The following is a 26,466-nucleotide window of genomic DNA, read 5'->3' as shown; positions in this document are numbered from 1 at the left end:
CGTTTCCTGGTATGTTTATGTCATATTACTTCATTTCAGTAAACTATACAGCTACTGAAGTCCCTCCTCTTCCCATCTTGGTGAACTCTTCCTAGAAACTTTTTTTTTTTTGTTGCATGCACACTTACTGAAGAACTATTTTTTTGGACAGAGGGCTGGTTGTCTTCGAGTTAATTAAAATACGTTAATTCACCATTATAAATTAACTGCAAAGTAATATATAGACACTTATGAAGTAACTGTGTTACTAAGTTAAGGAGTACTACGAAAAGTATCTAAAACACAACATACAGTATGGCCGGAAAAGAAGTATACCGAAATTTACAGACTGTGTACAATGCTGCAACTATTGGTATACTTCTTTTCTGGCCATGCTGTACAAGTTGCAATTTAACTGGCAGGAAGATATAGATTTGGAGTAGAAAATTTGAATTATTTTACAGGGTATCCCTGTACAACTCTCCTATTTTAGTCTGATTCTATTGCAAAGATTCTGAATCTACAGTTTTAAAAAAAAATCAGCATGGAAGATCAATATATTCATTAGGAGAAATCAATATAGACGTATGCTGCTTTGGTGACACTGAAAGTTGCTTCATCATCTCAAGCAGGCACATTAGTTTTGCAACTGCAACAATAGGGTTTTCAATGGGGCACCCTGTATTTATACAGTCAAATTGCAACAAACTCATTTTCTTAAACGACCTAAGGTGCACATAAAAGAAGAAAGACACAAAAAAGATTTATATTTTGCGTAGGCAATCATTTATTTATTTATAATATTCATCCTAGGACACATTATCACAGTCATTTTCAAAAAATAACATAATAATAATAAACACAGATAGTTATCATCGTCTCCACCTATTTACTTTTCCAAAAAATCTTCAGTCCCTGGAAAAAACGGCCACCGCGTCTGGAAATTTTGGTGACCAGTAAAATAACTAATATATTTATAATATATTTTCATTTACCCTCTTTCTCTCGCGTTTGCTGTAAAGGGTAGATTCCGTTACCCTTTCTTTAAATCTTCATTTACAACAAGGAAAAAGGATGAATTGAGAAAACATCCAGTCACGGAATGGCGATTTCTTTTAAACCTTTGGTACGTTAATATCCCGTAGCATACATTCTACAGCTCACATATACTCCCCTACATGCATTCTAAACCACATACACAAAATTGGAACTCAGTATAGTTATTGGCACACAATGACCCCTTATTTAATCATCTTGACACTTTTCATTTGACTATATTGGAGCTCATTACAAAGGCATTACCAGAAGGCAAAGGATTCACCCTCCTTATTTTTTTAAAAAGTTCATAAGTAATCAACTATTATTAATATACCCTGCTCATTTAAAGAAACAATATAGAATACATCATTGATATCTTTTCTTCAGTCGTAATCTCACACATACACAAGTATCCATGTCTTTTTGCACTCTCACCCCTTTCTACAACTTTCAAAAGAAACCAGTTAACCAAAACACACCCCCTTCCCATCCACCCTGCCTAACAACAAACACACACACACGTGCATATTGTATTTATAATATATAATATATATATGTACACATTTATATACAAGCATACGTATACATATAAATTTGACTTGATTTCAAGCGTAGTGAGAGCTTGTTACATACATGCTAATCTAGCGTGCATTCATATTCACAAAGGAAGAAAAAATATATATACGCACTCCCGCACACACACACATACGCACTATTAAACATCACAGGAACTATATATTATGACTGTCATCGTGAAATGTACGGCCTACAATGGGAAAGTGTACATACAGTCTTCTTAAAGATTCAGCAGCTTCATAGACTTCATGCAGATCTATGGTTTCATTGTAGCTTTCACAGTGTGTTGTTTTACATGTTACAAAATCAAGCAGTAGAGTGAGATCAGTTCCATAACGTCTCGGACTGTTCTGCATTTGTAGCTTGGAAGCGAGCCGAAATTCTCGAAACTCCAATCAACAAGCGAGCCTCTGACGTCATCTCAAGCCAGCACCAATCGTTAACCCTCTTGCTCACGTTGTAGGCTGTTGGTAGGCTCGCTGGCTAGACACGCTGGAGATGTTAAGAAAGTAATCAGACTCCACAGAAGTTTAATTCAAGAAATTGAAATTGAGAATGGTTTGATTGTTGCAAGAAAGCAAAGCAGTCAATAAAGTGTGGATAGACTTTTCAATGTTGCTAGCACCACTGTTTAGGAAAGCTGTTTAACTTATCTTAACTCTATCCGTTGATGGTACCAGAAACAAACGTGAAAGTAAAGTATTACTCTAGGCAAACAATGAAATGGTAACAATAAACAGAACCGATAAGCGTGATTGTTGATATCTGCATGTTGGCCGCGAAGAGATGGCTACACTTGAAAGAGTCGTAGCATGTTTTCGTTATTCCAAAGAACCTTGTTTGACCCATCTTCACTGGCACCTCTACACTGGCCGTAGTACGTCGCCCCCCACTGTTGGCTGATGTTGGTCATCTGTTGCGGAGGTTGGTAGTTATGCTGTTGCTGTTGCTGCAGGTTGCCGTTCCCACAGCACAGCTTGCACACGCATCCTCCCCTGCAGTCTTTATTGTAGGTCGGCGCCGTCTGAGCTAGCTTTGGCCACGCGTTGACGTCAGTCGAGTTCTGAAGCAAGGCCCCCGTGTTGGCGAGCCAAGGCTGGGTGTTGTTGTTGTTCCCGGGAGGACAGATGTTCTCTTGCAGGCTGTTCGGTTGTTGTTGCTGTGCCACGCTGGCTACCCTACTCCTCTTCACGGACGTTGTCCTGGCCCACGGTACAGTACGTCGCATCTGAACGTGCAGCGAAGATGCCGCGTGCTCGGGGCCCGGTTCCGCAGACCTCATGACGCTCGCCCGATGCCGGTTTAAGACAGACGGATGGTGGAACTGCGACGGCGCCGTCATGCCGGTCCACGGTTGCATCAGGCGCTGCTGGGATTGGCTCTGAAGTATCTCCTGCTCGCAACCTTTGCACGACTTGCAAGCTGGCGCAACAGCAGCCACCGCTACCGCGGGCTGCTGCTGCTGTAGGTGATTGTAGTGCTGCTGGATCAGCGGCTGCTGCTGTTGCTGCTGACGCTGCTGGGGAGGCTTTGGAAGTTGTTGACTTTTCTGTAGCTGCTGCTGCTGTTGTTGCTGTTGGGTTGACTTTTGGAGTTGGTTCGACGGTACGCACAAGCACCTCGCCCCTGGTTGCTGACATAGTTGAGTGTGGTGACTATCTGTTTGCATATTCACAGCCGTAGTTGCAGTCGTATCACAAGTCGCAGCAAACAAATCTGTAAAGATACAAGAAAAGAACATACATTATAATTTCTGCAAAGATCATATGCACAGTATACATAAACTAACACAACTAAATACACAGGAAAAAAGATACAATACATATAATTACATTTCAGTGACAACAGATTGCATAATAATAGACTGAAATTGCATAGGCCACACCACAAGCAAAGTCAATACAGGCTCGCTACAGGGCCATGCTAAAATTTGAAATTCAGAAAATGGCAATGAGGTTCAGCAGACAGAAAGTGTTTTCCCAAAAATGCTTGAAACAAGCAGAACGAAGCCAAAATGTCAATTCGTCCATTATTTTTGCTGACTTGTGGCCTATCGCACACACCATGAAGAACCAACAAAGTGAAGAAGACAAGGAAGGTGTTTCTTTCCTACGTTCTGCACCACCTTGCGGTTAGAATTGCATGATGCTCTATGTCGTTTCAGAGACAGTTGGAAATTTAGTGAAGCATCTGTATCACAAGCCTAAAAATAATAAGAACATAGCAAAGTTGATTTCAAATTTATTGGAATTGGACATCAATAACAGTGGTTGACTTTGGTTTCAGAATTGCGAAACTAAAGTTTTGGATTGACATTTTATATAAATAGCCTTTGGTGGCGAAGGTAAACAAACACTGACATATTTTATTTAGGCTTGATAAGAGTATATCCAGATCACGTTCGCAATTATCAAGCCATACCAAGCGCTTACAATTAAACCGGAGTATTTCTGTGCAGAGGTATAAACCCTGAACAATATAATGAATGCCTTATTTCTTGTATGCTCACACGGACATACAAGATACATCAACGATTTCAACAAAGGTCAAATATATATAGGAGGATCCGTCGGGTACTTTCGTGCATGAGAATTATTACATATGCGTTCTGACACAGGTGATTATCGTTTTTTCTTTCAAAAATAAAGGTTTTTACGGTAAATTCGGCGTACGTTATCACATATTTGTAAAAATAATTATAAAAACCAATGAAATTCTAATATTGTCTTTGAGAAACGTAATTTGCGTTCATATTCCGTTCAGTTTCATAGATTTCGATCGAAGAATACTTTACTCCAACAGTACAACAGTGATTGAACATACAGATAGTTCACTGTTCTAAAATGCTAGACAGGCAGAGCAATCTTATCAATCACGATTTCGGTTCTAAATAAGTTAAAAAACCTTACAGAGTTGCAGCGCAAGATAGGACCATCTGGTTCAGTCGACAGTAAGAGTTTTCTATCAAATGTTTAAAACAACCAGTTTTTCTGGTATCAGAAACCAAACCCGGGTCCACAATCGATTCTTCTGCTGGCTTGTGACGGATCGCATTACCACAGCATGAAGATCCAAAAAGGCCAAAACCAGGACCAAAGTTAGTTTACAAGGCGTTTCTTCTCTAAGTTTCGCACCAGTTCATCCAGGTCCTGTTCGGGAAGATGTTGCAAACACGTTTCCTTTCTTTCTCTACAGGTCTCAGAGGGCCTATTTTCCCACACGAGACGTCCGCCATATGCTTTCTGACTCCTTTTTGCTCCGACCAAGTGGACAGATGCCAGCGCCGCCATTAAAAACTGCGACCGTTGGAGCAAAGTACACACAGCGAGAGGGTAAAGTGGGAAGGGGGGGGGGGGCTACAGCAAAGGGCTCCAGGCTTCTTCATGGAGACCCTTTTTGTTCCTCCTTAGTTCATATTCCCTTGAACCACGATTAAAAATATTCTACTACCCGGAGGATGGGGACGAAGAAATTTACATCCTTCTTGCTCTCTTCTATTGGAGCCTAGTTTTGACAATGTTGCCAACTCGCCAAGAACAAAAGGGACTATTTCTAGGATATAATCCTGCAATAAAACGAGCATTAAAAATAGACATTCGCAATCAGGAAGTGCCAACAAAATTTACCCTACAAAGAATCCTGATAAAGTGCATTTACATTTTTAACCGCTAGGTGGCACTGGCGCTTTAGAACAGCCTGATACAGTCAGGTAACTACTTTTTTTATTCACTGTCAAGCCACAGAATAAGCAAAGTACACGGTGTTCTTGTGTGCAAACACAATATTAAATTTTACCAAATTTGACATATCTGCAGCCTGATTACAAATATGGTGGACATTATTATTACAATCAAAACATGTTTATTTGTTTTGAAGAGTCGCTACGATATAATCATGACGCAAGTTTTATAAGGTCCCTCCATCCGTTTAGCGACTTTTGATTACTTATTGTTAAGACATTCACAGACACATCAAGAGATTGTCTTGTACTAAAATGGTCCCGAGTTCGATCTTTGCTGAAAGTACATCCCATTTTATTAAACTGGGTATGAAGTGGGCTTAAAGAAGTAAACATCAAGCATGAAATAGTCACATTTGTAATTTTATTCTTGTTAGTGGTAACACTGCCGCATTGTAATCCAGTGGTTCCAGGTTTGATCCCACGTGATCCGGATCCTACTTTCAACTTTTCAGTCCCGATTAGCCTATCTGAGCATAAAGTATGCGCAAACCAAATACTGGAATAATATGTTGCCCTAATTTGGGGAATCATGCGTGAACACGTGAAAATTCACACTTTCTTTTTTTCAAAACAATCTAGATGTTAGACTGGGTTCTGGCGTAATTACACTGCAGTTGGCAACCTTGACTCCCAGCCAGGAACGGTTAAGACCACCACCTACTTCTTCCCATCTTAATTCCACCCCTTCATTCCAATTCAAGCGTCGGAAGGGTCTAATTCAGCACAGATTCAAGAATATAATTCCCCTTTTGAAAGAGGAGAGGGGGAGCGCATGTAGGTAGGTCGGCTCCGAGCAGCCTTATCCCCCCGGCCCCCCCTTTCCTTCTGTGCGTACTTGCCAGAGATCCGCTTCTTTTATGTATGAGACCCGAGCTCCAGAAAGCTCTTTGTGATTCCCGTAGGATGAAAGGGAAGCCGAGTAGGAGGGGGGGGGGGGGAGGACGAGGGGAAAACTTCAAAAACTTACTGCGACTTTCTCCTCTTGTTTCGGATGAATTTCTCCCTAACAAGGTGAAAAATGCAAGGAAGGTCCCAATTTGAAGCGGGGGCGTCAGCAGTAGTAAACATGTGCAGTGGCGTGCCCAGGATTTTTGAAAGGGGGAGTTGTTGTGTGTATTCCTCGAACTCAACCAGCTTTGTTTACTGTCCATTTCTGTAATCTGACGTTCAGCAGCGTTGAGGTTGAACAATGAGCTCGTGAAATATGACTGCTACCTGTCCAAAGTTCGAATCTGGAACCTCAGACTTCGTAGCGCACTTCCGACACACAGACCAATTATTATGGTTTGATTGATTGATATCTTATTTTACTTCGCGTTTTGTGCCTCTTGGCTAATTTGCAAAGATGGGGATGAGTGATGAAATTGATGAATGGACAATCACAAACAACCATGCCCGAGCGGGATTCGAACCCGAGAACCCTGGCGTCGCAGCGCGATGTGCTAACCACTCAGCCACAGGGTCCGGCTGGGACTCAAGATACTTCCATATGTTCTTAACTATTCTCCATCTGTTGTAAGAACGAAGTCAATGTAAAAAATGCACGTTGCTTCTGAGAAATGTTATTGGTAGCTGAAATGCAGTAATCTTGTTCCTAAGAATGTAGAGTGATAAAGCATGTAATTCAAAGTAGATGCTATGACCGGGATAAATTAACCCCCGACTCCTTGATTACAAAGCACCACTGCGCCATCTTCACGCACTAATATGCATATAAAGGTCTCAAAAGGTTACTAAATATTAAGAAAAACATGAAGACATTGATAAAAACCGATACTTGAAAATTGTAGCAATTAAAAGATATTAAATATTGATCAATATTAGTGAATATTCCATTCGAATTGTAAGTATCAACTTACCAAAGTTTTGCTTTACAATATTACATCAGATATACCAGTTTTTCTCCCCACATAATATCTGCGCAAAACAAATGAAAACTTCGAGTTTTTCATAACTTCCAGGATAATTAGATTCCGCTAAAGTGTCGCGCTGCAGGTCTGCGGTACCCGCGAACCAGGAGCGTATATTCTAGGCTATCTGCGAAGCCTGAAGTCTAGAGAATAAAATACAGGAGGAAAATCGATCACAAATTGTAAATAATATTATTCATATCAGTGAGATGATGTTGCTGATTCTGGAGTTTGCAACCTGATTTCTTATGAGTTGGCAACCTGATTTCATATGAGTTGGCAACCTGATTTCCTATGAGTTGGCAACCTGATTTCTTATGAGTTGGCAACCTGATTTCCTATGAGTTGGCAACCTGATTTCTTATGAGTTGGCAACCTGATTTCTTATGAGTTGGCAACCTGATTTCTTATGAGTTGGCAACCTGATTTTTTATGAGTTGGCAACCTGATTTCCTATGAGTTGGCAACCTGATTTCTTATGAGTTGGCAACCTGATTTCTTATGAGTTGGTAAATTTATTTCTATTCATAGCCGCGTGACATAGCCCAGATCTTGGAATCGGTATACGCCACTGCCGCGAACGATACTGAAAAGTATCGGCTGGTATCGGTAAGTAAAATTCAACCGATACTTTCTGATATCAATCGGATCGATATCGCTTCAGCCTTAATTGAAACACATATTTATGAAGGAAACCTATTTAACATAATGTCTCAGTTTGAACTAACTAACTCTCTAGCCTTCTTGAACCCGAAGGTTCATGGCTGCAGGAACACAGGCCTTCCATCCGTCCTTATCCTGAGCAAGATCTATATACTCTTTTCCATCCATACTGATTTCCTTTAGGTCCATCTCAACATTATCCCTCCATCTTCGTCTTGGTCTTCCTACTGGTCTCTTACCATCAGGTTTCCCAACAAGAATCCTGTAAACTCTTCTTTCCTCTCCCATTCGTGCCACCTAAGTCTTCTTGATTTAATGATTCTAATAATATCTGGACATGAATACAAATTATGTACTTCTAAATTATGCAACCTTCTCCACTCACCTGTCTCCTCATCCCTTTTAGGCCCAAACATTTCCCTAAGGATCTTATTTTCAAATACTCTCAATTTATGTACCTCTTTCAATGTAAAATGTTAGTTTAAATAAGTCGTAGCACATAAGACGCCCATGTAGAAGGACCGTTTTCTAGTAAACTACATACTTCGGGTTCAACCTTAGCACTGTTCATTCAGATCCGCGGAACGAAATAGAAAAAAAAATCAGAGGCTGTTTTTCTCGGCGCTGCCTTCACAATACAACAGGCACGCCAAAAACCTTGAATGACGTCACGGGTGTGAGGCACGGAACACTCGTGAAGAGGAAGAAGGGGTGGGGAGGGAGCTCATTCAAAAGTCCTCTTATTGAGAAAAGCCATTAGACACAAGGTGGAAGTACTTACATAGGCCTCGCGATGAAGAAAGAAAAAAGAGGGGGGGAAATGGGGGCGCCGAAAAATCTCGGCTACACCCGGGAATTTCATTAGCAGTCTTGACAAGAGGGAGGTCCGCAAGCAACTTGGCGTCAGCGTTGCCATCTGTTAGGTGGAAATTAACCCTAGGATTTGTATTAACACTAGGAATGGGATTGCTACACTCATAATATCCGATGCTTCCAAAGAAGTTACCAGACACCTCCCCTGAAAATTTCTGACTTCAGGATAGCTTGATGAACAAAAAGTTCTTAATAGTTTCGGCCCCATCTGATTTTTCTATCCGGTCTGTGTCGGATGGCTGTGATTCATTGACAACTTTTGACTTGTGGTGATTTTTTCAGGAAATCGTTCGATACTGACAACGAGTCAACAAATTCTTGAAAACGTGGAAATCACCAACTCTTCCCACGTTAGAATAGGGAAAAGGGGAAGCAAATAAAACTTATTACCAAAACAGCAATTGGTAGGGGGGGGGGGAAGTAGGTGTGGCACTTTACTGGTCCTTGTGTTTAAAAAACGTATTAATTAAACTTTTTTGTCTTCGAATTTTCCTCAAAAGGTCGTTCATGTAGAGTTCCTATGCTTTTCGATGGTTCGTGGACAGCATATACTAGTTCCAGTCTAAAACACCAGAAAAGAGACCGCTCGTAAAATACGACAAAAAACACCGGGCATGGTTATTTATACACACGGTTGGCAACACTGCACACTGGTCTTGGCAAAGGCCCTTGCTACACACACAGCAAGACGAGCATGCCATTTCATATTCCGTCACGTCCAACGTCCCACAATAGGGCCTGCAGTGTTCAACGGAAGAATACTCCAAATTGTACACAATGACGGGTGGTGGTGGTCCCGGGATTTGAATGCAGGCGAGAAACAGCACGAACTGAACAAAGGCCCCGTAATTCCTCCTTGTCTGACGCCCCACCACTCCCAAAGACCAAAAAGCGCTCTTGACGCCCTTCTCCTGGGGGGAAGGGGGTGGCACCGCCCCTCTTTTCTCTTCTTTTCTAATTGAGGGTCGGTTGCTGCTGTGGCAAGGGATGGTATCTAATAGGATATGATCGTAAATTAACATACTTTGCGGACCCACCGTCAGGGGGCGCCCCGGGAGGTACTGACCCGAGTGGGCATTCTAGGAAGATGGGGTAGAATTTTAATCAACAGCGGCAGAATAGGTTTTCTGGCTATTTTCGACATCTGCTAATCTTCCATCTCTACCAGCTTAGCCACGCCGTTAATTTCACTCAGAGCTTCCCCGACGGTGCAGTAGTGACGCTGTTGCTTTGAAATCAATGGGTCCTGGGTTCGATTCCCGGTGGAGGCACATTGCACAGTCGTTCTGACCCCACTTAAACTGCACGACCAATCCCATTGTCTATATATAAGCACGAATTGGGACTTAAATTTTGCTTCCCATTTTCGTATTTTCCTTTACGCTTTATTCACTTGGCAATTTCAACTATCGGGGCAGGGGGGGGGGGACACACCGACGGAGTAGTGGTAATGTCGTCGCCTTGCAATAATGGAGTTCCCAAGTTCGATACCCGGTGGAGGTAAATAGTGGTACGGATTCCACTTAAAACTGTAGGTCCAGTTCCGCTTAGCCTGTCTGTGCAGAAACTCAAACTCTGCTCTCGGGGGGGGGGGGACTCCCCACATAATCCAAACCTAACCTAGGACCACGTGTAGATCTCGGACTTAGCGTAAGCCATTACTATATTATTTTTAGTGTGTTTCGTATATCCTTACATTCTTATTTAGTACGTTTAGTATATAGTTACATTCTTATTTGGTAAGTTTAGTATAACGTTACATTCTAATTTAGTAAGTTTCGTACAGAGTTACATTCTTATTAAATAAGTTTAGTATATCGTTACATTCTTATTTGGTAAGTTCAGTATATCGTTACATTCTAATTTAGTAAGTTTCGTACAGAGTTACATTCTTATTTAGTAAGTTTCGTATATCGTTACATTCTTATTTGGTAAGTTTAGTATATCGTTACATTCTAATTTAGTAAGTTTCGTACAGAGTTACATTCTTATTTAGTAAGTTTAGTATATCGTTACATTCTTATTTGGTAAGTTTAGTATAACGTTACATTCTAATTTAGTAAGTTTCGTACTGAGTTACATTCTTATTTAGTAAGTTTAGTATATCGTTACATTCTTATTTGGTAAGTTTAGTATAACGTTACATTCTAATTTAGTAAGTTTCGTACAGAGTTACATTCTTATTTAGTAAGTTTAGTATATCGTTACATTCTTATTTGGTAAGTTTAGTATAACGTTACATTCTTATTTAGTAAGTTTCATATCCTACCGTCTTTAGAAGACTCTCAAACAAGCGAACACTTTTGGAGAATATGTATCGTTTCGCTTTTACAGCACCATCCCCACAGAAAGAGGAGAGGGGGGAGAAGGGAGGGTGAAAGGACGGGAAGTAGATAGAGAAAGCACTCGATGATAGAGTCCAGCACAGTTAATTCTGCCGTGCCATGCGCGAAACAACTAAAGAAGCAGTGTTGCTAATGGAGCAGATAGAAAAATCGCTGCAGTGCTCCGATGCACAGCTGTTACGTACAACAATAAAATTAGAGAATTCAGGTCTATCTATCTAACGTTGAGTTTTAAACGTCATGCATTATACCAGGACTAGGATTAATATGTACTAACAAGTGGCTTTGTATGTAGCTACATACATATGAACTAAAAATTCGCAAAATATGAACTAACACATAAGTAAAATTACCAAAAATGCTGCAAAGAAGACTTCTTCATACGATTCCTTATTTGAGTGATTTCAAACAAACAAAAAAAAAAATATATACGTATATATTATTTTTCATTGCATTAATGCACTGGTGGCGTTCTAACTTTTCACTCCCAAAACCCGTATACACTGGTATGGAACTGCAACGGCAGATAATAACATGCCAACGTGTTAAACCGCTACAATTGCACCATAACACTCCTCCTCAAACAGTATTATTATTTCCTCTCAGATCTGCGACAGTCGGTTGCCTTTGTTGTACATTTACAAAGGATGCCGGCTTCGACAACAATAACAAGTACATATACTGCCACTAGACGATAAGCTGCGCGGCTTTTTCTTTTGTTATGAACCAGGGCCGGCGCTAGTCATTTTGCTTTTGCCTCCCTGGGAGGTGGCGGCAGATGCCGCTCTATTTCGACCCCCCCCCCCCGGTCATTACGCAGCAACGGAAAATTGAAAATCAAATCAATATATTCCTAACTAAAACATCAAAATATAAAATAAATAATGAGACTTCTTATGCTATTTCAATACTATTCAGCGCAAAAGAATATCTCGCTCGATCACAGTTTTCAATAGGCTTATTTTTTTCTTCTCTTCAAATTTTGCCGCTCAGTTCGCCCTCCCCTTCCGCCGGCCCTGCTATGAACTTGGTCACCCATCAAAGCATGGCAATTTTAACACAGAAAACAATATGTATCGCATTAAGCAGCAAAAATGACAGCCTCCTCTATGCAATTTCTACAAGAACACGTGCCGGAGCCAGAGTTGAAATGATGTTGGAGCCACATAATTTATTTATTTTGAATAATTCCAAAATTATGAAATATGAACAATTTGTTGCTGCTGTTCGCTGCTCTCTTGCCAAAATGCTTTATTGGGATGCTAACACCATGACTGGCTTCCTCCTTCATGAACTCGTGCACGTTGCTTAGAATTTCCCGAGCTTGGCTATGCAAGGTTTTTGATTTCAACTTCGACAGAACTGGAGGCATTATGGAATTTAACGTTCATTAGCAAACACACACTTTTACATACACACACGCAATACACGCACACAACGTCAAACCGGTCAAATACTTAGTATAAAATAAAAATATGGTGCTTCCAATCCAACAAAACTCACCGCCACTTTACCTGCCTTTTCCCCTTCCGTGACAGAAATAGTGCTTCATTATTACAGTTGGCAACACTAGTTACTAGCTAGCCAATGAACATGCACTACATAAAAGAAGCAAGCACTACGCCGTGCTATATTGCCACATTAGCGTCCCTACCGAACGGTGGGAACCGCGAGCTGGAGCGCTATTCAATTGTTTTCAATGATGTTTGCGCGAGTGTGTCCAGGAATGGAATGACAATGTGGCAACAATAGCGAAGGTTTTCGAGCAGGGTAGAACACATGATGCTAAGAGAGAGGGAGACGAAACGAAAATTCGTTTCTACGCAACGGCAAATTTACGTGTGTGGCACTCTAACAGCAACTGTCTCAGTCCATCAACGCAACAGAACAAGGAGAGAACAGCCACATACTGCTCGACTTTGCTATCTACGCCCACCGTTTCACTGGTTTTGTTGCAGGAAATTAACCAATAAGGAGATAACACCGTAATGAAACACGCGTGTGCTAGAAGTTCATACTGTCGCTTAAAAGTGCTTGGTCCATTTCGAACCAGTGCACGAAATGCCTCGTTAGGCATTCCGAAAGGAACAAAGAGAACGCACTTATCTCGACAAACAACTGAAGAACGTTTGTGCTCTGCAAACATGGCGTCCATTTTCTTCTTCCAACATTAATCTACCTGTGTCTGCGTTACAACTTCCGCTTCCTTTGACAGCATTCATGTCTTCCCGCCCTTTTGTTGCATTTGTTTTCGAGTTATTGCAGTGCATTAATGGCACCTTGTGTGTTTTTCGTTTGAAAATGCAACTTATATTTTCGTACGTTAGATGGCACTGTTAACTTGAGATCAGTAAAAGTTGATATTCGCTTCAAAAGTAGAAGCCTGTAGTTTTGCTTTAGAAAGAGGAAAGCAGGATGAAAAATTAGGTCAAAAACCAAATAAAATATGGTCAGAAGTGAATGGCTTTGTGATTATTTAGTACATTACATGAAGTACGCAATTAAGATCGAATTACCTAATCTGAAGATGATATTTGAAATTGGTAAAGTTATCACATAAAGTCAGAAGTGACAGGCTTTCACTTATAAAATCCCCATCTTAAATCCGGGCCTGGCTCCTTAACACACCTATTTATGCAAGCCCGATGCTGCACCCATGTTGACAGGGTCAATGGCTTATACATGGTTTCTTGCTGCTGGCGCGCAAGAGCTTTGTTGCTTGCTTCTGTGGTGAAACAGACGGCGCAAGTGCATCGCAAAAGAGTTATGTCTAAAACCGTACATGTGCAGTCGGCGAAGAATTTTTTTTTTTTTAGTTAGTAATGATAACTCGCTGTTTCGTATCTATTAAGTTACATCCTTAGGTGGTGCGCAACCCGCTGTACTGTAGTGTGACGTGGGTTATCTATCTACAGGATAATCGTCAATGTGGTTTGTGTCATGCGAGTTGTCCAGGTTTATGAGTGTCCCTTCATCACTTGCGTCTAACTACAATTCATTCTCGTTGTCGTGATTGGCCCAAATACAAGAATGGAACAAACCAGCGACTTGTTGTGAAAGAAGGCTAACATAACCTACATAAAGTTTAATGTCGGAACCACACCAATTAAAAATTTGATCTCATAAGGGAAGCACTTGAAATTATTTGATTATTCTCTATGTTCGAAAAAAATTGCTGTATAGTTCGCGACTCCCAGTGTCCAGTGCAGGGGTCCGGTGGTATCTCCATAGATAAACCACTAAACGGTGTTCCCACCCTCCAATCAACGATATTGTCGCGAAAGACCCCCTCGCACAAAAAATTACAGCGTTACAGCAACACATATAGGTAACCAAAATATATTTTACTAAGGATAATGTCGATCTGTGTGTGTGTTCAGATACAATACAAGTAAAAAACAGAATTTTAGACACATACATAAGTATGAAAATGTCATTGCATATTACCAATACAGAAAAATTACAGAAATGAAAACCAATACTTAATAAGAACAATCTCAAGTATTTTCTAATTTATTGACATTAAATTTAAAATATTTAATAACATAATAAATAAAATTATTCCTGTGTGTGTGTGTGAATACTATTGGTAGCGTTATGAAAAATATCCCTGGGTATGAAATCCTACTCGCATACTGCAATAGGAAACTCTCCAAGTTCCTTAGCCTCCAGTCCCGCCCCATACCAAACGGGTATGGTATAAAATAGAGCCATGTAATACTGTCTGTGCTGAAAGCACCGACTCTTCGACGCATTTTATTACGGCCAAACTCCCGCATGCGTTGTGTACATAAATTTGGCTCCCCCCGAAACACAGAAGTTGGCTATGTTGCCGGCACCCCCGCACACGTTTGTTATGGATAGGGGGAGCTGTTATCTAACAGAATGCAGGACCAATTCAGGAAGTTCTTCCTCTTTCGCCAGCTGAAAGGGGAAGGGTGCATTCGTGTTGGAAAAAGATAGGGCAGCCGACATAAAAAAAAAAGAGGAAAGGAAGCATGGAAATTGTGCAGCGAGGCAGTGGTGCAAACTCCTTCAGAATTCACCTAAACTAAGGATGGCACCAAGACAGAACAAGACGCATTTTAAACAGGCAGGAGACATAACATGAACAGAAGAATGAAAATTGTGCAGGGAAGCAGTGGTGCAAACTTCTTTTGAATTCACCAAAACTAAGAATGACAACGAGAAGACGCGAAATACCAGAACGAAAAAGTCATTTACAACAGAGAAAGAACAAAGTCTCGTTTTTATCTCGTACCGAAACCATCCCTAACAAAACCAGACTGTAAGTACCCAAAGTAACCCGTAATTGGAAACTAGAATGTTTAGCTTGAAAACGTATTACATGTGACATCTAGTGTCGCTAATTGAATTATGTATGAAATTTAATATAGAATTAAACTAATTTTATGTTGAAGCGTGATGAATTCATTCCTTATTTACAAAATAGGCGTTCCTGAGTATAGTGAATCCATTCTTGAAGAAATTAGTGTAATTTTCGTGTGTGGTGAATCAATAATTGAAGGAATGAGTGCATTTTTTTCGAGTATATAGAATGAGTTTATGACCATTAACTTATCAAATATGTAGCAAAATACGGTAAAATATGTACAGTGGAGCTGCAAATATTAAATTTATTTATTATGTATCCTCGCTCAAAAAGTAGGCTACATTTTTAAAAATTAAATAACAAAGATCGAAGCACCACAAGGGAATTGCAATTAATATATTTATACTATACAATCACATTTTTAAAACAAACCCATAGCGTTTCATTTGTCATATTTGTGCAAAACAGAAGAGAAAGGTGTTTGGCAACATTGTTATTAAGTGGTTGCCTAACTGGAAGGGGTTCTAGATTCGAATTGTGGGTAAAGTACTGTTACCTCATTTCTGAATTTTGGAATATGTTTATACCATGACACTCATAAGTCATAAGTAGCTATATATCTGACACGAATTACGAATTACGATATAAATACAGGGTGGCCCAAAAAAAGGTAACCGAAATGTAGAACAGTTGTATTGAGTGTTCGGTTACCTTTTTTAGGCCACTCTGTACATAAAAAATACACTTAGAAACATGCAAAAACCTGAAATTTTATGTTAAAACCCATGGCTTGGTGGGCCAGCGACCTTCGATTTCGCCATCGAAGTTCCCGGGTTTGAATCGCGGCCTGCGCATGAGTGTCCTTGTGAATGTCCCTTCATAAATTTCATCAACTCATCCCCAGTATCGGGATTAGACAAAACTTTGAACAAAAGCTCAATAACAAAATGGAAATACAAAAATCTACGTAGAAAATGTGTAGAATCGTTTAAAATATATAAATATATTTAATAAATTAATGGAGTTGGTGTTTTAAGTCCACTTTATGCACAGCAAGACTAATCGGGACTAGACCTACAGTTTAAAGTGGGAACCGAACCACTTTGTGCCTCCACCGGGTATCGAACCCGGGACCCCATGATTACAAGGCGACGACGCTTCCTCTGCGCCATCGCGGAGGCCTGTTTAATAAATTAAAACTAATATGAGAGTCTTAGTAGTATATTTCAGACATTTCAGTTTTGAAAGCCATTAAATATGCTGGAATAAAATATCTAATTCCATTTAAAAATACGCTCTAGTAACTGATTGATTGAATTGTTCTTTTAAGTCCACTTTATGCACAGAAAGGCTAATCGGGACTGGGTTTACAGTTTAAAGTGGGATCGGAACCACTGTGCCATTTGTCCCCCACCGGGAAGACCCTTAGGCTCTAGTAATGAATCAATAAGTGAAGAAATTTTAGAATTAAAGGTACGGCCGGCGTTATTCCCGGCCTCCAATAGCATAAGAGCGCGGGAAGATTTCAAGAACCAGCTCGTCTGATTGGCTGTTTCGAGCGCCTGCTGTGATGCGTAGGATTTGAAACGCAGTAAGTAACCAATCACGTCATCTTACAACAGTGACGCAAGAGCCTAGGTGAAAGGGGAGAGTTCACACCGGAAGCTACAGCGGCTGTGAATCCATCTATATTTCATTCCTTGGGTATAGAGAACTTATTGCTGAAGAAATTGTATTGCGGAAAGGAATGAATGCAGGTGGACCTGGAGGAACTACGTAGTTTCCGACGCGCAACTCCTGACTGCAGTTGTTGTCAAGTTCTCTTTTATTTCAACAGCAACCTTGAAGTCTCTTTACATCACCCGCTGAGTATAACAAAGCAAAGTGTAAGGGAGACGCGGAGGAAGGGGAGGGGGGTTGTAGAGGTATTGTGATCCACACAAAAGCCAACACTCTTCGCATTGTGATCAGAAGACAATGCCTTGCAATAATGTTAAATCTGAGTTAATACCATGGACTCTTTTTTAAGAATAGTTTCGCCATACTTGGAGGTGTTTCAAAAGGAGAGAAAGGAAGTGTATATGTGTGTGGGGGGGGGGGAGGGGGTGTAGAGGAAAAGTAGGAAGCGGGGAAAAAGCTACGATTCTAAATGTTATTGGTGTGTATTGTTATACTTTACCAGAGAGATGAAATCTACTTTGGTAGAGCCGACCCCGTGGCGGAGTGGTTAACACACTGCGCGCTACGACGGCAAGAATCTCGGGTTTGAATCCAAGTCTGGGTATGTGTGTTCTTTGTCCCCCTTCGTCCTGACCTTCGCGATTAGCCAAAAATAGCAAAACAGCAACGTAAATTCATAAACCTCGGAAAATCCACATTGTGATTCACTGCTAGAATATCCAAGAGCCTAAGGGTCTTCCGGATGGCGTAGTGGTAACGTTGTCGCCTTGTAATCAAGGGGTCCCGGGTTCGATACCTGACGGTGACACATGCTAACTATAAATTCGGAATTTCCAAATAATGATTCCCGTGCATTCTGTACTTCATGGCAACTAGCGTTTTCCCCGAGATTCAATCTTTCATTGTGCGGTTGACGTTTATTAAAAATGAAAACAACGAATGTACATTAACACATACCAAACATTCAGGATTCAAGAAATAAAAAGCTATTGTAAATTTGGCACAAAATATATTTTTTTAAAAAACTAAAAATTTGCAGTACGTCTTTTAATTACATCTCTACTTTTGCGCCATCTTGTGACTTTCAACAATGTTTAGCTTGAAAACACGTTACCTGTGCCATCTAGCGAAGAAAGAAACAAATATTATGATTACATGGATTAATACTTATCGAGCGACAAGAAAGACTTTTTCATGTACTAATATTAGTTGCAAAACATATTGTTACCGTTCATGGTGTTTTCTTGAATACTACTCTGTGCCTCCCATCCTGTCTGAAGTACGCTCCACACATAACGAGAATTATGGACCCTTTTCTACCTTCCCAAAAGGATTGTTCTTTGGGTATAAAATGGTAAGACTCATCCAAAGAAACCTAATAATTTCACAATTTTTACAGCTACTCTTGCTACATACAAAACTGCTTCACATTTCAAGAAAGGAATCCAAATGAAATCAATGAGGGGACTTTTATGGGATAAACCAGATTTGAATTAAAATCCACTTCTGAATAATTTATTCTCAGAGACTATTACCCACGACGTCAAGCTATTTAGCATTATTTAACCAGTCGTTTTATATCTACAGCGGCTATAAACATGCTTTAAAAGCAACATTTGGAAAAAAAAATGCAAATCGCATTGCGTTCAGATTTTATCGTCGAATTTTAATCGCGTAACGTTACAAACCTCCCCCTTCCTACTGTCGGTTTTTTTCCACCGCACGTATAATAGTAGGGAAGGCGTAAAGCGGCTAGGATCTCCAGGTGCAAGGGAAAGTAGGTACGTTTCACGCCGAAAAGCTTTAGAACAGTTGAAAACCGCGAACCGCATCCGTGTAGGATTATGTCCGCGATGCATCCATCCCGCCATTAAAGATTAACAGCCAATTATAGTGATCGCTGTAGCAAGACCACACCATCTGCGCTCGGCTCTCGAAAAAAAGCGGGGCGGGAGGTTGAACAGTACCAATTTCCCCTCCCCGTCTCCTAAGTTTACCCCTAGAGGTCTTATCTGCCGTAGCACTTACTGCCAGGGTTGCCAGGCTTCCTGCGAAACCTTTCCAAAACCTCTGCATGCAAAGCCACGCCTTATGTAAGGGGTTTGTACACAAATCTTATTTCATGTGCCTATTATTTCACCCCCACCCTCCACTTCACCAGTCTCGCTCTTATGAGCCCATATTCACCCGGCTCCGCCGCTGGGTATAGGTTGAAGCTGTGTACAGTCGCGAAGTTTAGTACTGCAGTTCGTAACTTTAAAGTGCTGGCAACCCTTCTCAGAACTAGCCTTTGGCTTACGTTGTTAATGGTATGATTGAAGCAGTGTACGGTCACGAGGTTTAGTACTTCAGTTCGTAATTTGTAAGTGCTGGCAACCTTTCTCGGGACCAGAAAGTCGTGTACAGTCGGGAGTTTTAGTACTGCAGTTCGTAATTTGTAAGAGCTGGCAACCCTTCTCAGAACAAGGCGTGGCTAATGGTATGGTTTCAGGGTTGGTAGGCTTTACTAACTTTACACCGTGCTATTAACAGTATCCTTTCTTTCACCGTTTCCTGTACAACACGCATTTCGAAATTCTCCTGTTTGCAATACTTCGAAATTATTTTTTGTAGCCTTCAGTCTCAATGTACAGTCAGTGCTAAAAGTAGACGTCCTTCCACCCACATAGAGGTCATCTCGTATTCGATCTCATCTCGTCAAATATTTCACGACTAGGTACTGTTCATGGACTGCAATTATTTTTTACGTTGACTGTACAATCACGAATGGGTGTAGGTTGAGGATAAAATCTCTCTTTCATGGCCCGTCCCTCTGCTAATACACATTACCTTTACTTCATAATAAATACTGTAAATGGATCACGCAAGAAATAACGATCCTTTTGTCATAGACATTAACATTAAATCCTTTCATGCTAGGCAATATGCCAACCGTTGCGTGGTTCGGGTTGCATAGCAGGCAGGATCGGTCGTTTCATTCACAAATTCATGCCTCCGAATTTCAGCACACTTTTTCTCGCGACTGACAAAATAAAAGCTAGATTCTATGAAAGGTCTCCAAGCGTGTTTACTCGTACCAACTGCAAAAACAGTATCGCTGCCAACACTGTATCGAGGAGAATGACGCAAGCTAAATCTGTATTCACGAACTGTTCCACTAGGGGGGGGGGGGATTTCAAGCGAATGGGGCAAAAATAAAAATTATGTTTGCTGCAGTGGTGGACGGGTTGCACAACCAAATGCGAAGGAAATGGAAGGGGAACAAAAATGAAATTTTAATGAAACCAGGACAAATTACGTTTTGCCTTATATCCTCCCTTGCAGGCGTAAGTAAGGAACGAAGTTAAGAGAGCTCTTTTTTGTGATATTAGACAATTTACATTTAGTAAGGGCCCCTTAGGCGTTCAAGAACCCACGGGACTGTACTCCACCCTCCATACCCTATACTACTCGTTCTCGTTGGGGGCGGGGGGGGGGGGGCAAAGACGTACTATTGCGAGGCCCTAGTCAGAGATCGAAAGCTTCTTTTTTTTTGCTCTGCGTGGGGTAAAAAGATGTAAGGCACGATAAAAAAAATGCAGGTCCGTCCGATACGCACAGCTGTTGCTTGTTTTCCCCCCCGTCTGAAATAGATGCAGGTTCATTTGTTACAGTGTTGCCAGGTTGTGTCCGAAAAAGTTCATGTTCTGGTGAACTTTTGTTACCTGGCTTGCATTCACGTCAACGGGAACGGATTGAAGTTTTTATGGCACTGTAATCAGGAAATGCTGGGTTTGATTAAAGATGGGGGTGCACTGCTCTCTACGTCACATAGACTATACCAGCGGCAACGTATTGAGGCGGCTAGCATAATTTGCGGTCTTGCGAAATGGATACGTACCCATAACTGAATTGGTTAGGAGGTTTACGACCGTTTATGTTCTTGTTTAGCAAAATACACGCGGTAGAAAAATTGTAACAATATTAGCGACAAAAATCAGATAAAATAACGATCTATTTCCCTTTGGAAGGAGGGTTGACGCTTGGACTAGGCAACACTGCGTGGTGAACGTGTGTGCTTTTCTACACGCGACACCAGCGCACTTCTGTCCAATCCCGTTGCTAACAAACTTATGAATTTTAAAAACAGTCACACCACAAGCCACATGCTCCAATTAAGTGTGAAATGCAAACATTTTATATGATCAAACCGTTTACCGTGGCTTACTGGTTAGTGTGGTGCCTTTTAAACTAAATATGTATTTTTCGGGGCATATCTAAACGAACTAATACGAATTTATTGTAAAGTCTAATTTGCTAAGTCTTTTATTTATGTAAAGGAGTATATCTACAGTTCGGTTACAACAAAATTAAAGTAAGTGTTATTTCTCTGGTCGAATCATATCATCCTGACATTTACCGGAAGTACATTTATCTGAACCCCGGGTTCGATTCCAGGCTCAGACACAGTTGTTCCGATCTCGCCTTAAAAATTGCAGATCCAGTCCCGATTATCTTATATGAGCATGAAGTGGACTTATCTTATTTGCATATAAAAAGTAGGCCGATGGCAACACTGCTCTCATTATTTTCGCTATACTCCCGCTTTTCCACCACGCTAGGATTATTCTCCAAGCCACCCTGCCATTAACAATAAAAGTTGCAGCAGTTACGAAACAAATTATGTTATAAATCGTCCGCTTGGAAGTACGCACAAAAGAGATGTGGTAAATTGGAGGGGAAATGTTGGGGCTGAGAAGTAGAGGGGGGACGGGAGGGGAGGGGGTGGAGAAAAACAAAACGCGATTTCCATTCGTAAGTCGGGCTCAACTTGGATTCTCCTTCGAAGTAGGCAGTGCGGAGGTGTTAAGCAAGGGTGTGCAGCCACTTTTATTAATCCTCTGCGAGAGGGCTCCCCAAGCGGAAATTGTGTGTTACGTCATTGGGAAAATGTGGCTCGCAGACTCTCCTTAGAAAGGCCGAGGCCGAAACCTCTTGCTATTGATCATCAACTGAAGTGGGATTTCGCAAAGTACGCCCTTGCTGACTCAACTTGCATAGAAACGTCAGTGGCGACATCTGTTGCTGTTTGCTGTCGCATTTGCTTCTATTTTTCCGTTTCCTCGTTTACACAGTAGAGTATTAGTCAGTAAAGATGGGAAGGTACCGCTTATTCACCAATCGTGTCTGTGCATTTGTGTCAACTATATCGAGAGATAACTTTACTGGACAAAATATTCTGGACTCAATAATACTCTCGAAGCAAACATAGTCAAATAATTGACAGCAACAATCGGAATTATACCAGCCTACCTATCTCAGAAACATTGTGGGGTAAAATACCTATAGCATAAAATTTGATGGAATGTTAATTATTTCGTGCAAAGATACGAGTTGCACATGTGTAATGAATAGGTTTTTCATTCAAAAGTTACATTGTATTTATTACTTTTGAACACCAACCCAACGAGCTGAAACTTCACATTAGTGGTCGAATTGCGTCTAAGTTTTAATCGAAGTCGACAGATGACACGACACATAAATGAACATTAATATAGCTGTTCTGAAAAGGACTTGTGAACAAATCTCATGTTTCAAACTACGAAAAGAACTTTTCTAATAAATGGTATACCAGACTAACTACAAATGAGGAATTACAGTTTTATGGCAAGTTCTTAAATGCTAAATCGACCAATCCGATGTCATAATGTCTAATAAGACTTATGTATATCATTCAGCAATGCAATGAGGTTGGACCATTCTGACATCGATTTTTGTTCCATCTGACTGTATATACTATGTTAGTTTGCTCCCATAAAGCATCGCGCGAGGCGGACACTATCTCCGCCATCTTTGTGACATGGTCAAAAGAAAGTTGTGCTTGGCTTCTCGAAGCATTTTTAAAAGAAATAAAGCAGTTTGGTACACGAGAGAAAAAAGTTTGTTCGGAATAACAGAAAAAAATGTTTAAATAGGCAACAAACAAAGAAATTGTTCTCCAGAACAATAAATCTTTTAGTAATCGTGCACATGTGCTTAGGATTACCAAAATTTTTGGTGAAAATTACCAAATTTGATAAGTTTTTGTTAATTCAAGAAAGTCATTTTTTTTCTGTGTACCCTGTGGTCAGTATGAAATTTATTTAGGCGTCGAATGGGCTTTAAAAACAAACTTTGTGGCCTCCAAACTTTTACAGCGTCGTCTCGGTTGTCTGAAGCTGTCTTCTTAGGGCTCCCTCTTATCTCCACTTCTCACATTCTTGTTTGTTATTGTCCTTACAAAGCCCAAAGACAATGTCCATTTTCTAGAAGGAGCTCGTTTATCTGCTCCAGCCTTTATAAACTCCCTCCCAGGGTCGTGCCTTATCTGCAGTGAACGTCTGCCCTTCTGCATTCGCGCTCTATCTGTCTCCCTTCCCCTTTGTCTCTGTTTATCTTCCATTCTCTTGTTCTTCCATCATCTCGCCCTCTTTCACCCGCTTGTCTGTTCGACTCCGTGCCCACAGTTTTCCTCCCCCACCCCCTGTTTCTTCTTTCGGGGTAACATTGAACCCTCGGAGACCTGTCAACCCCAACATAGTGATTAATGAGGCATTTATTGGAGAGGCTAATCTAGTTTCCTTCAAATGGATTTAACTACATGGAGGGGTTGGGGGGTTTAAACAGAGACGGGAAAAGGATATGGAGTGGAGATACAGCACACGCATTTGTGCGTGTGTGAAGGAGGGTGCGTTTGTTCTGGCCCGGTCCTATTTTTGCAGAGGTCCCACAACTGACGCAAAAGCTCGCCTGTGCCAGTTCGCCACCAAGAACCCCACAGCGGGTAGCCTGACGGTCTGGAAAAAAGAAAAGCATTCGTTGTGCAACTACGGCTCCACTCACCAATTTCCTTAGTGGACCTATTCGGCAGGATGGACCCTAACCATTCATTTCCCCTGAAAGAAACCTTCTGCCAGCGAGGACTTGCACCCTATTTTGCTCAACCTTCCTAGGACAGGTTTTTCTTTCGATGTGATAAGTCTCTGTGTAGGTTTGGGGTAAGGAATGCGCCGTTGCCAGCGCTACCACGCCAGTGGTCACGACGTATTTGTCACAGTATAGCTCTCACTCAACCACCAACTTTTTCTCATTTGCAGCGTACTGCTAACAGCATTGCGAACCAGCTTTTCCCATCTCTCTCAACCCCAATTACAAGGGTACAATAAAGTTTCTGCACCACGGGTCGCGGTTGCAGGGCCTGTAATCAGGATGTCCCACGCACCAACTCCAAACGTTCAGCTCTGCTCTTGAATTTGGTCTCTTTTGTATTCGGTATCGTACCGCCTGAGAGAATAAAACTACTGCTGTTATTGTCCTCTAGGTTCCATACCATGTACAGTCACGGGCACTTCTGGATTGTAACGATTCCACTTAATTTCAATAAGATTGTTACATCCCAGAAATGTCCGTGACTGTAGAGTCAGGAAAGATATCTTCTCCAGTTTGTAAGCGGGTTGGTCATTGAACCATTCAGGAAATGTTCGTTACCATGGTGACGACTTGTCTTTCTATTTTATATTGGACTGCCAAGCCTAACAGTTGCAACGGTTTATTTATTATTATTATTATTTTTAAGGTTGTAAGTTCGTGTTTAAGAAGGTGTAAGGGTATATTTAGAGCCAAAATTATCGTAAGTTGGGTCTTTGTGCAAGATTTTAAGGGAAGTTGAGGAAATGTTTGGGTAAAATCCCCGGAGTTGAGTAATTCTATGGAATGCCTCTGCTATTCCCGACCTGCAAGGGAAGAGTAGCTGTTGCTTGGAACTAGGGCTCGCAAGTTGAAGACCTATAAATTGCCCAAAAAAGACCTATAAAAAGGACCTAAAAACGAAAAAAAAGGACGTATACATGTGATCCAAATTAATTAATAACAAGTTTTAATTACATATTTAAAGTATATGGTCGTATACACCGTGCTGAAAGCTTCAAAAGAAGATAAAGTTGCCACTTACAGCGCGACCTTCCAGACAAGTTACGGTTAAAGGCCGTTGGTGATGAACTGATGATGATTCGAATTGAGAATGGGCAGTAAAAACGTAGTCGAAAGAAGGTGAAGTTGCAAAAAAAAGAAAGTTAAGACCTAAGAAAAAGGCTAAAAAAGGACCAATAAGCCAAAAAACGCCGAAAAAGGCAGAAAAGGACAAATAAAACCCACCTTTTTCTGGCCGACAATGACACAAAATGAACATATATTATGTTGGGCTTCGTCTTCGGACACTAGGAAGAAAAAGGATTTTTCCTCAACTTCCGAGACCTACTTGGAACTGTGTGGACTGTAGTGTTGTTTGGGAATCAGATATCCCACGTAATGTTACATATTGAGGGGTGTATTATCGTGTCCCTCCCTGGATTTTTTTTTCAGAGGACGGTGGGAGCAGTAAAATTCGAAAAACTGCAACGCCGTGTTGATGAGCCATAAAAAGATATTTCTACTCTTTATTTTCTATTAGGGCCTCCCCGATGGCGTAGTGGTAACGTCGTCGGCTTGTGGTCAAGGTGTCCAGGGTTCGATACCCGGTGGAGGCACATAGTGGTTCGGATCCCACTTTAAACTGCAGGTCCAGTTCCGATTATCCTTTTGTGCATAAAGTGGACTTAAAACTCAAATCAAACCAAACTATTGTCTGTTATTTTACGTGGCTTTTCTACATCCGAGGTTAATCGCGACGATTAGGATGAATGATGAATCTGTGATGGGTTCGAACCTCGGCGGTGGAAAGAGAAAGAAGCAACGGGCTCCGAACCATACCAACTTTTCAAGCTCATGCTTCCAGTATGTACTAGCAGTGTTGCCACAATCTGAGGCTAAAATTTTCCTTTTTCGCCAAATTTTTCCTTCAGTAGTAGTTTGGTATTGTTTTTGTTCACCTGTGTTTGTACATATTAAAATCCTGAGTCCCTGAAATTTTGGTATTTTTCGAAATTCCCTCATGGCAAGGCACGTAGCCAGGAGGGAGGCTAAGGGGGCTGGATCCCCCTCCCGAAATCCTTCAAATATCTAATTTAAATAGTGTATAGTGGTAATTAATTTAACTTCCTTAGCAAGATTAAACATTAGATCGGAAAATGTTTAGTGTATAAAAGCACAACCAGGTTACATTTGTATATTCTATCATTTAATCAGAAGAACAAATGGATTCACAGCTCCCAAAATTTGGCCTTACTTTTAAAGCCTTTTTTGGACGGAATGTGTAAAAGTTAATAACAAAATATAATAACAGTGAATTTCAGTACACTTAACTGTACAAAATGTAAGAAAATAATGGACGACAGTTGTGTTGGATATTCACTCATACGGTGGATCGAGTAG

The 26,466-nt window shown here is 40.9% G+C and overlaps 1 protein-coding gene across 1 annotated transcript in view; it reads right to left on the bottom strand.

Annotated features, from left to right (window-relative positions):
* Window positions 1–742: 742 nt before the first annotated feature.
* Window positions 743–26,466, bottom strand: part of LOC146000354 (uncharacterized) — a 139,657-nt gene continuing 113,933 nt past the window's right edge. Inside the window, exon 2 of the mRNA XM_083137903.1 lies at window positions 743–3,309. Coding sequence (XP_082994029.1) covers window positions 2,384–3,309 — 926 coding nt within the window. The 3' untranslated portion in view covers window positions 743–2,383. The remainder of the gene's footprint in view (window positions 3,310–26,466) is intronic.

Source organism: Lepisma saccharinum, chromosome 16, assembly GCF_977018435.1.
Source record: "Lepisma saccharinum chromosome 16, izLepSacc3.1, whole genome shotgun sequence".
In the NCBI taxonomy this organism is placed as follows: domain Eukaryota; kingdom Metazoa; phylum Arthropoda; class Insecta; order Zygentoma; family Lepismatidae; genus Lepisma; species Lepisma saccharinum.
The sequence above is the reverse complement of the archived record's forward strand: the minus strand, read 5'-3'. Positions and strand labels throughout refer to the sequence as shown.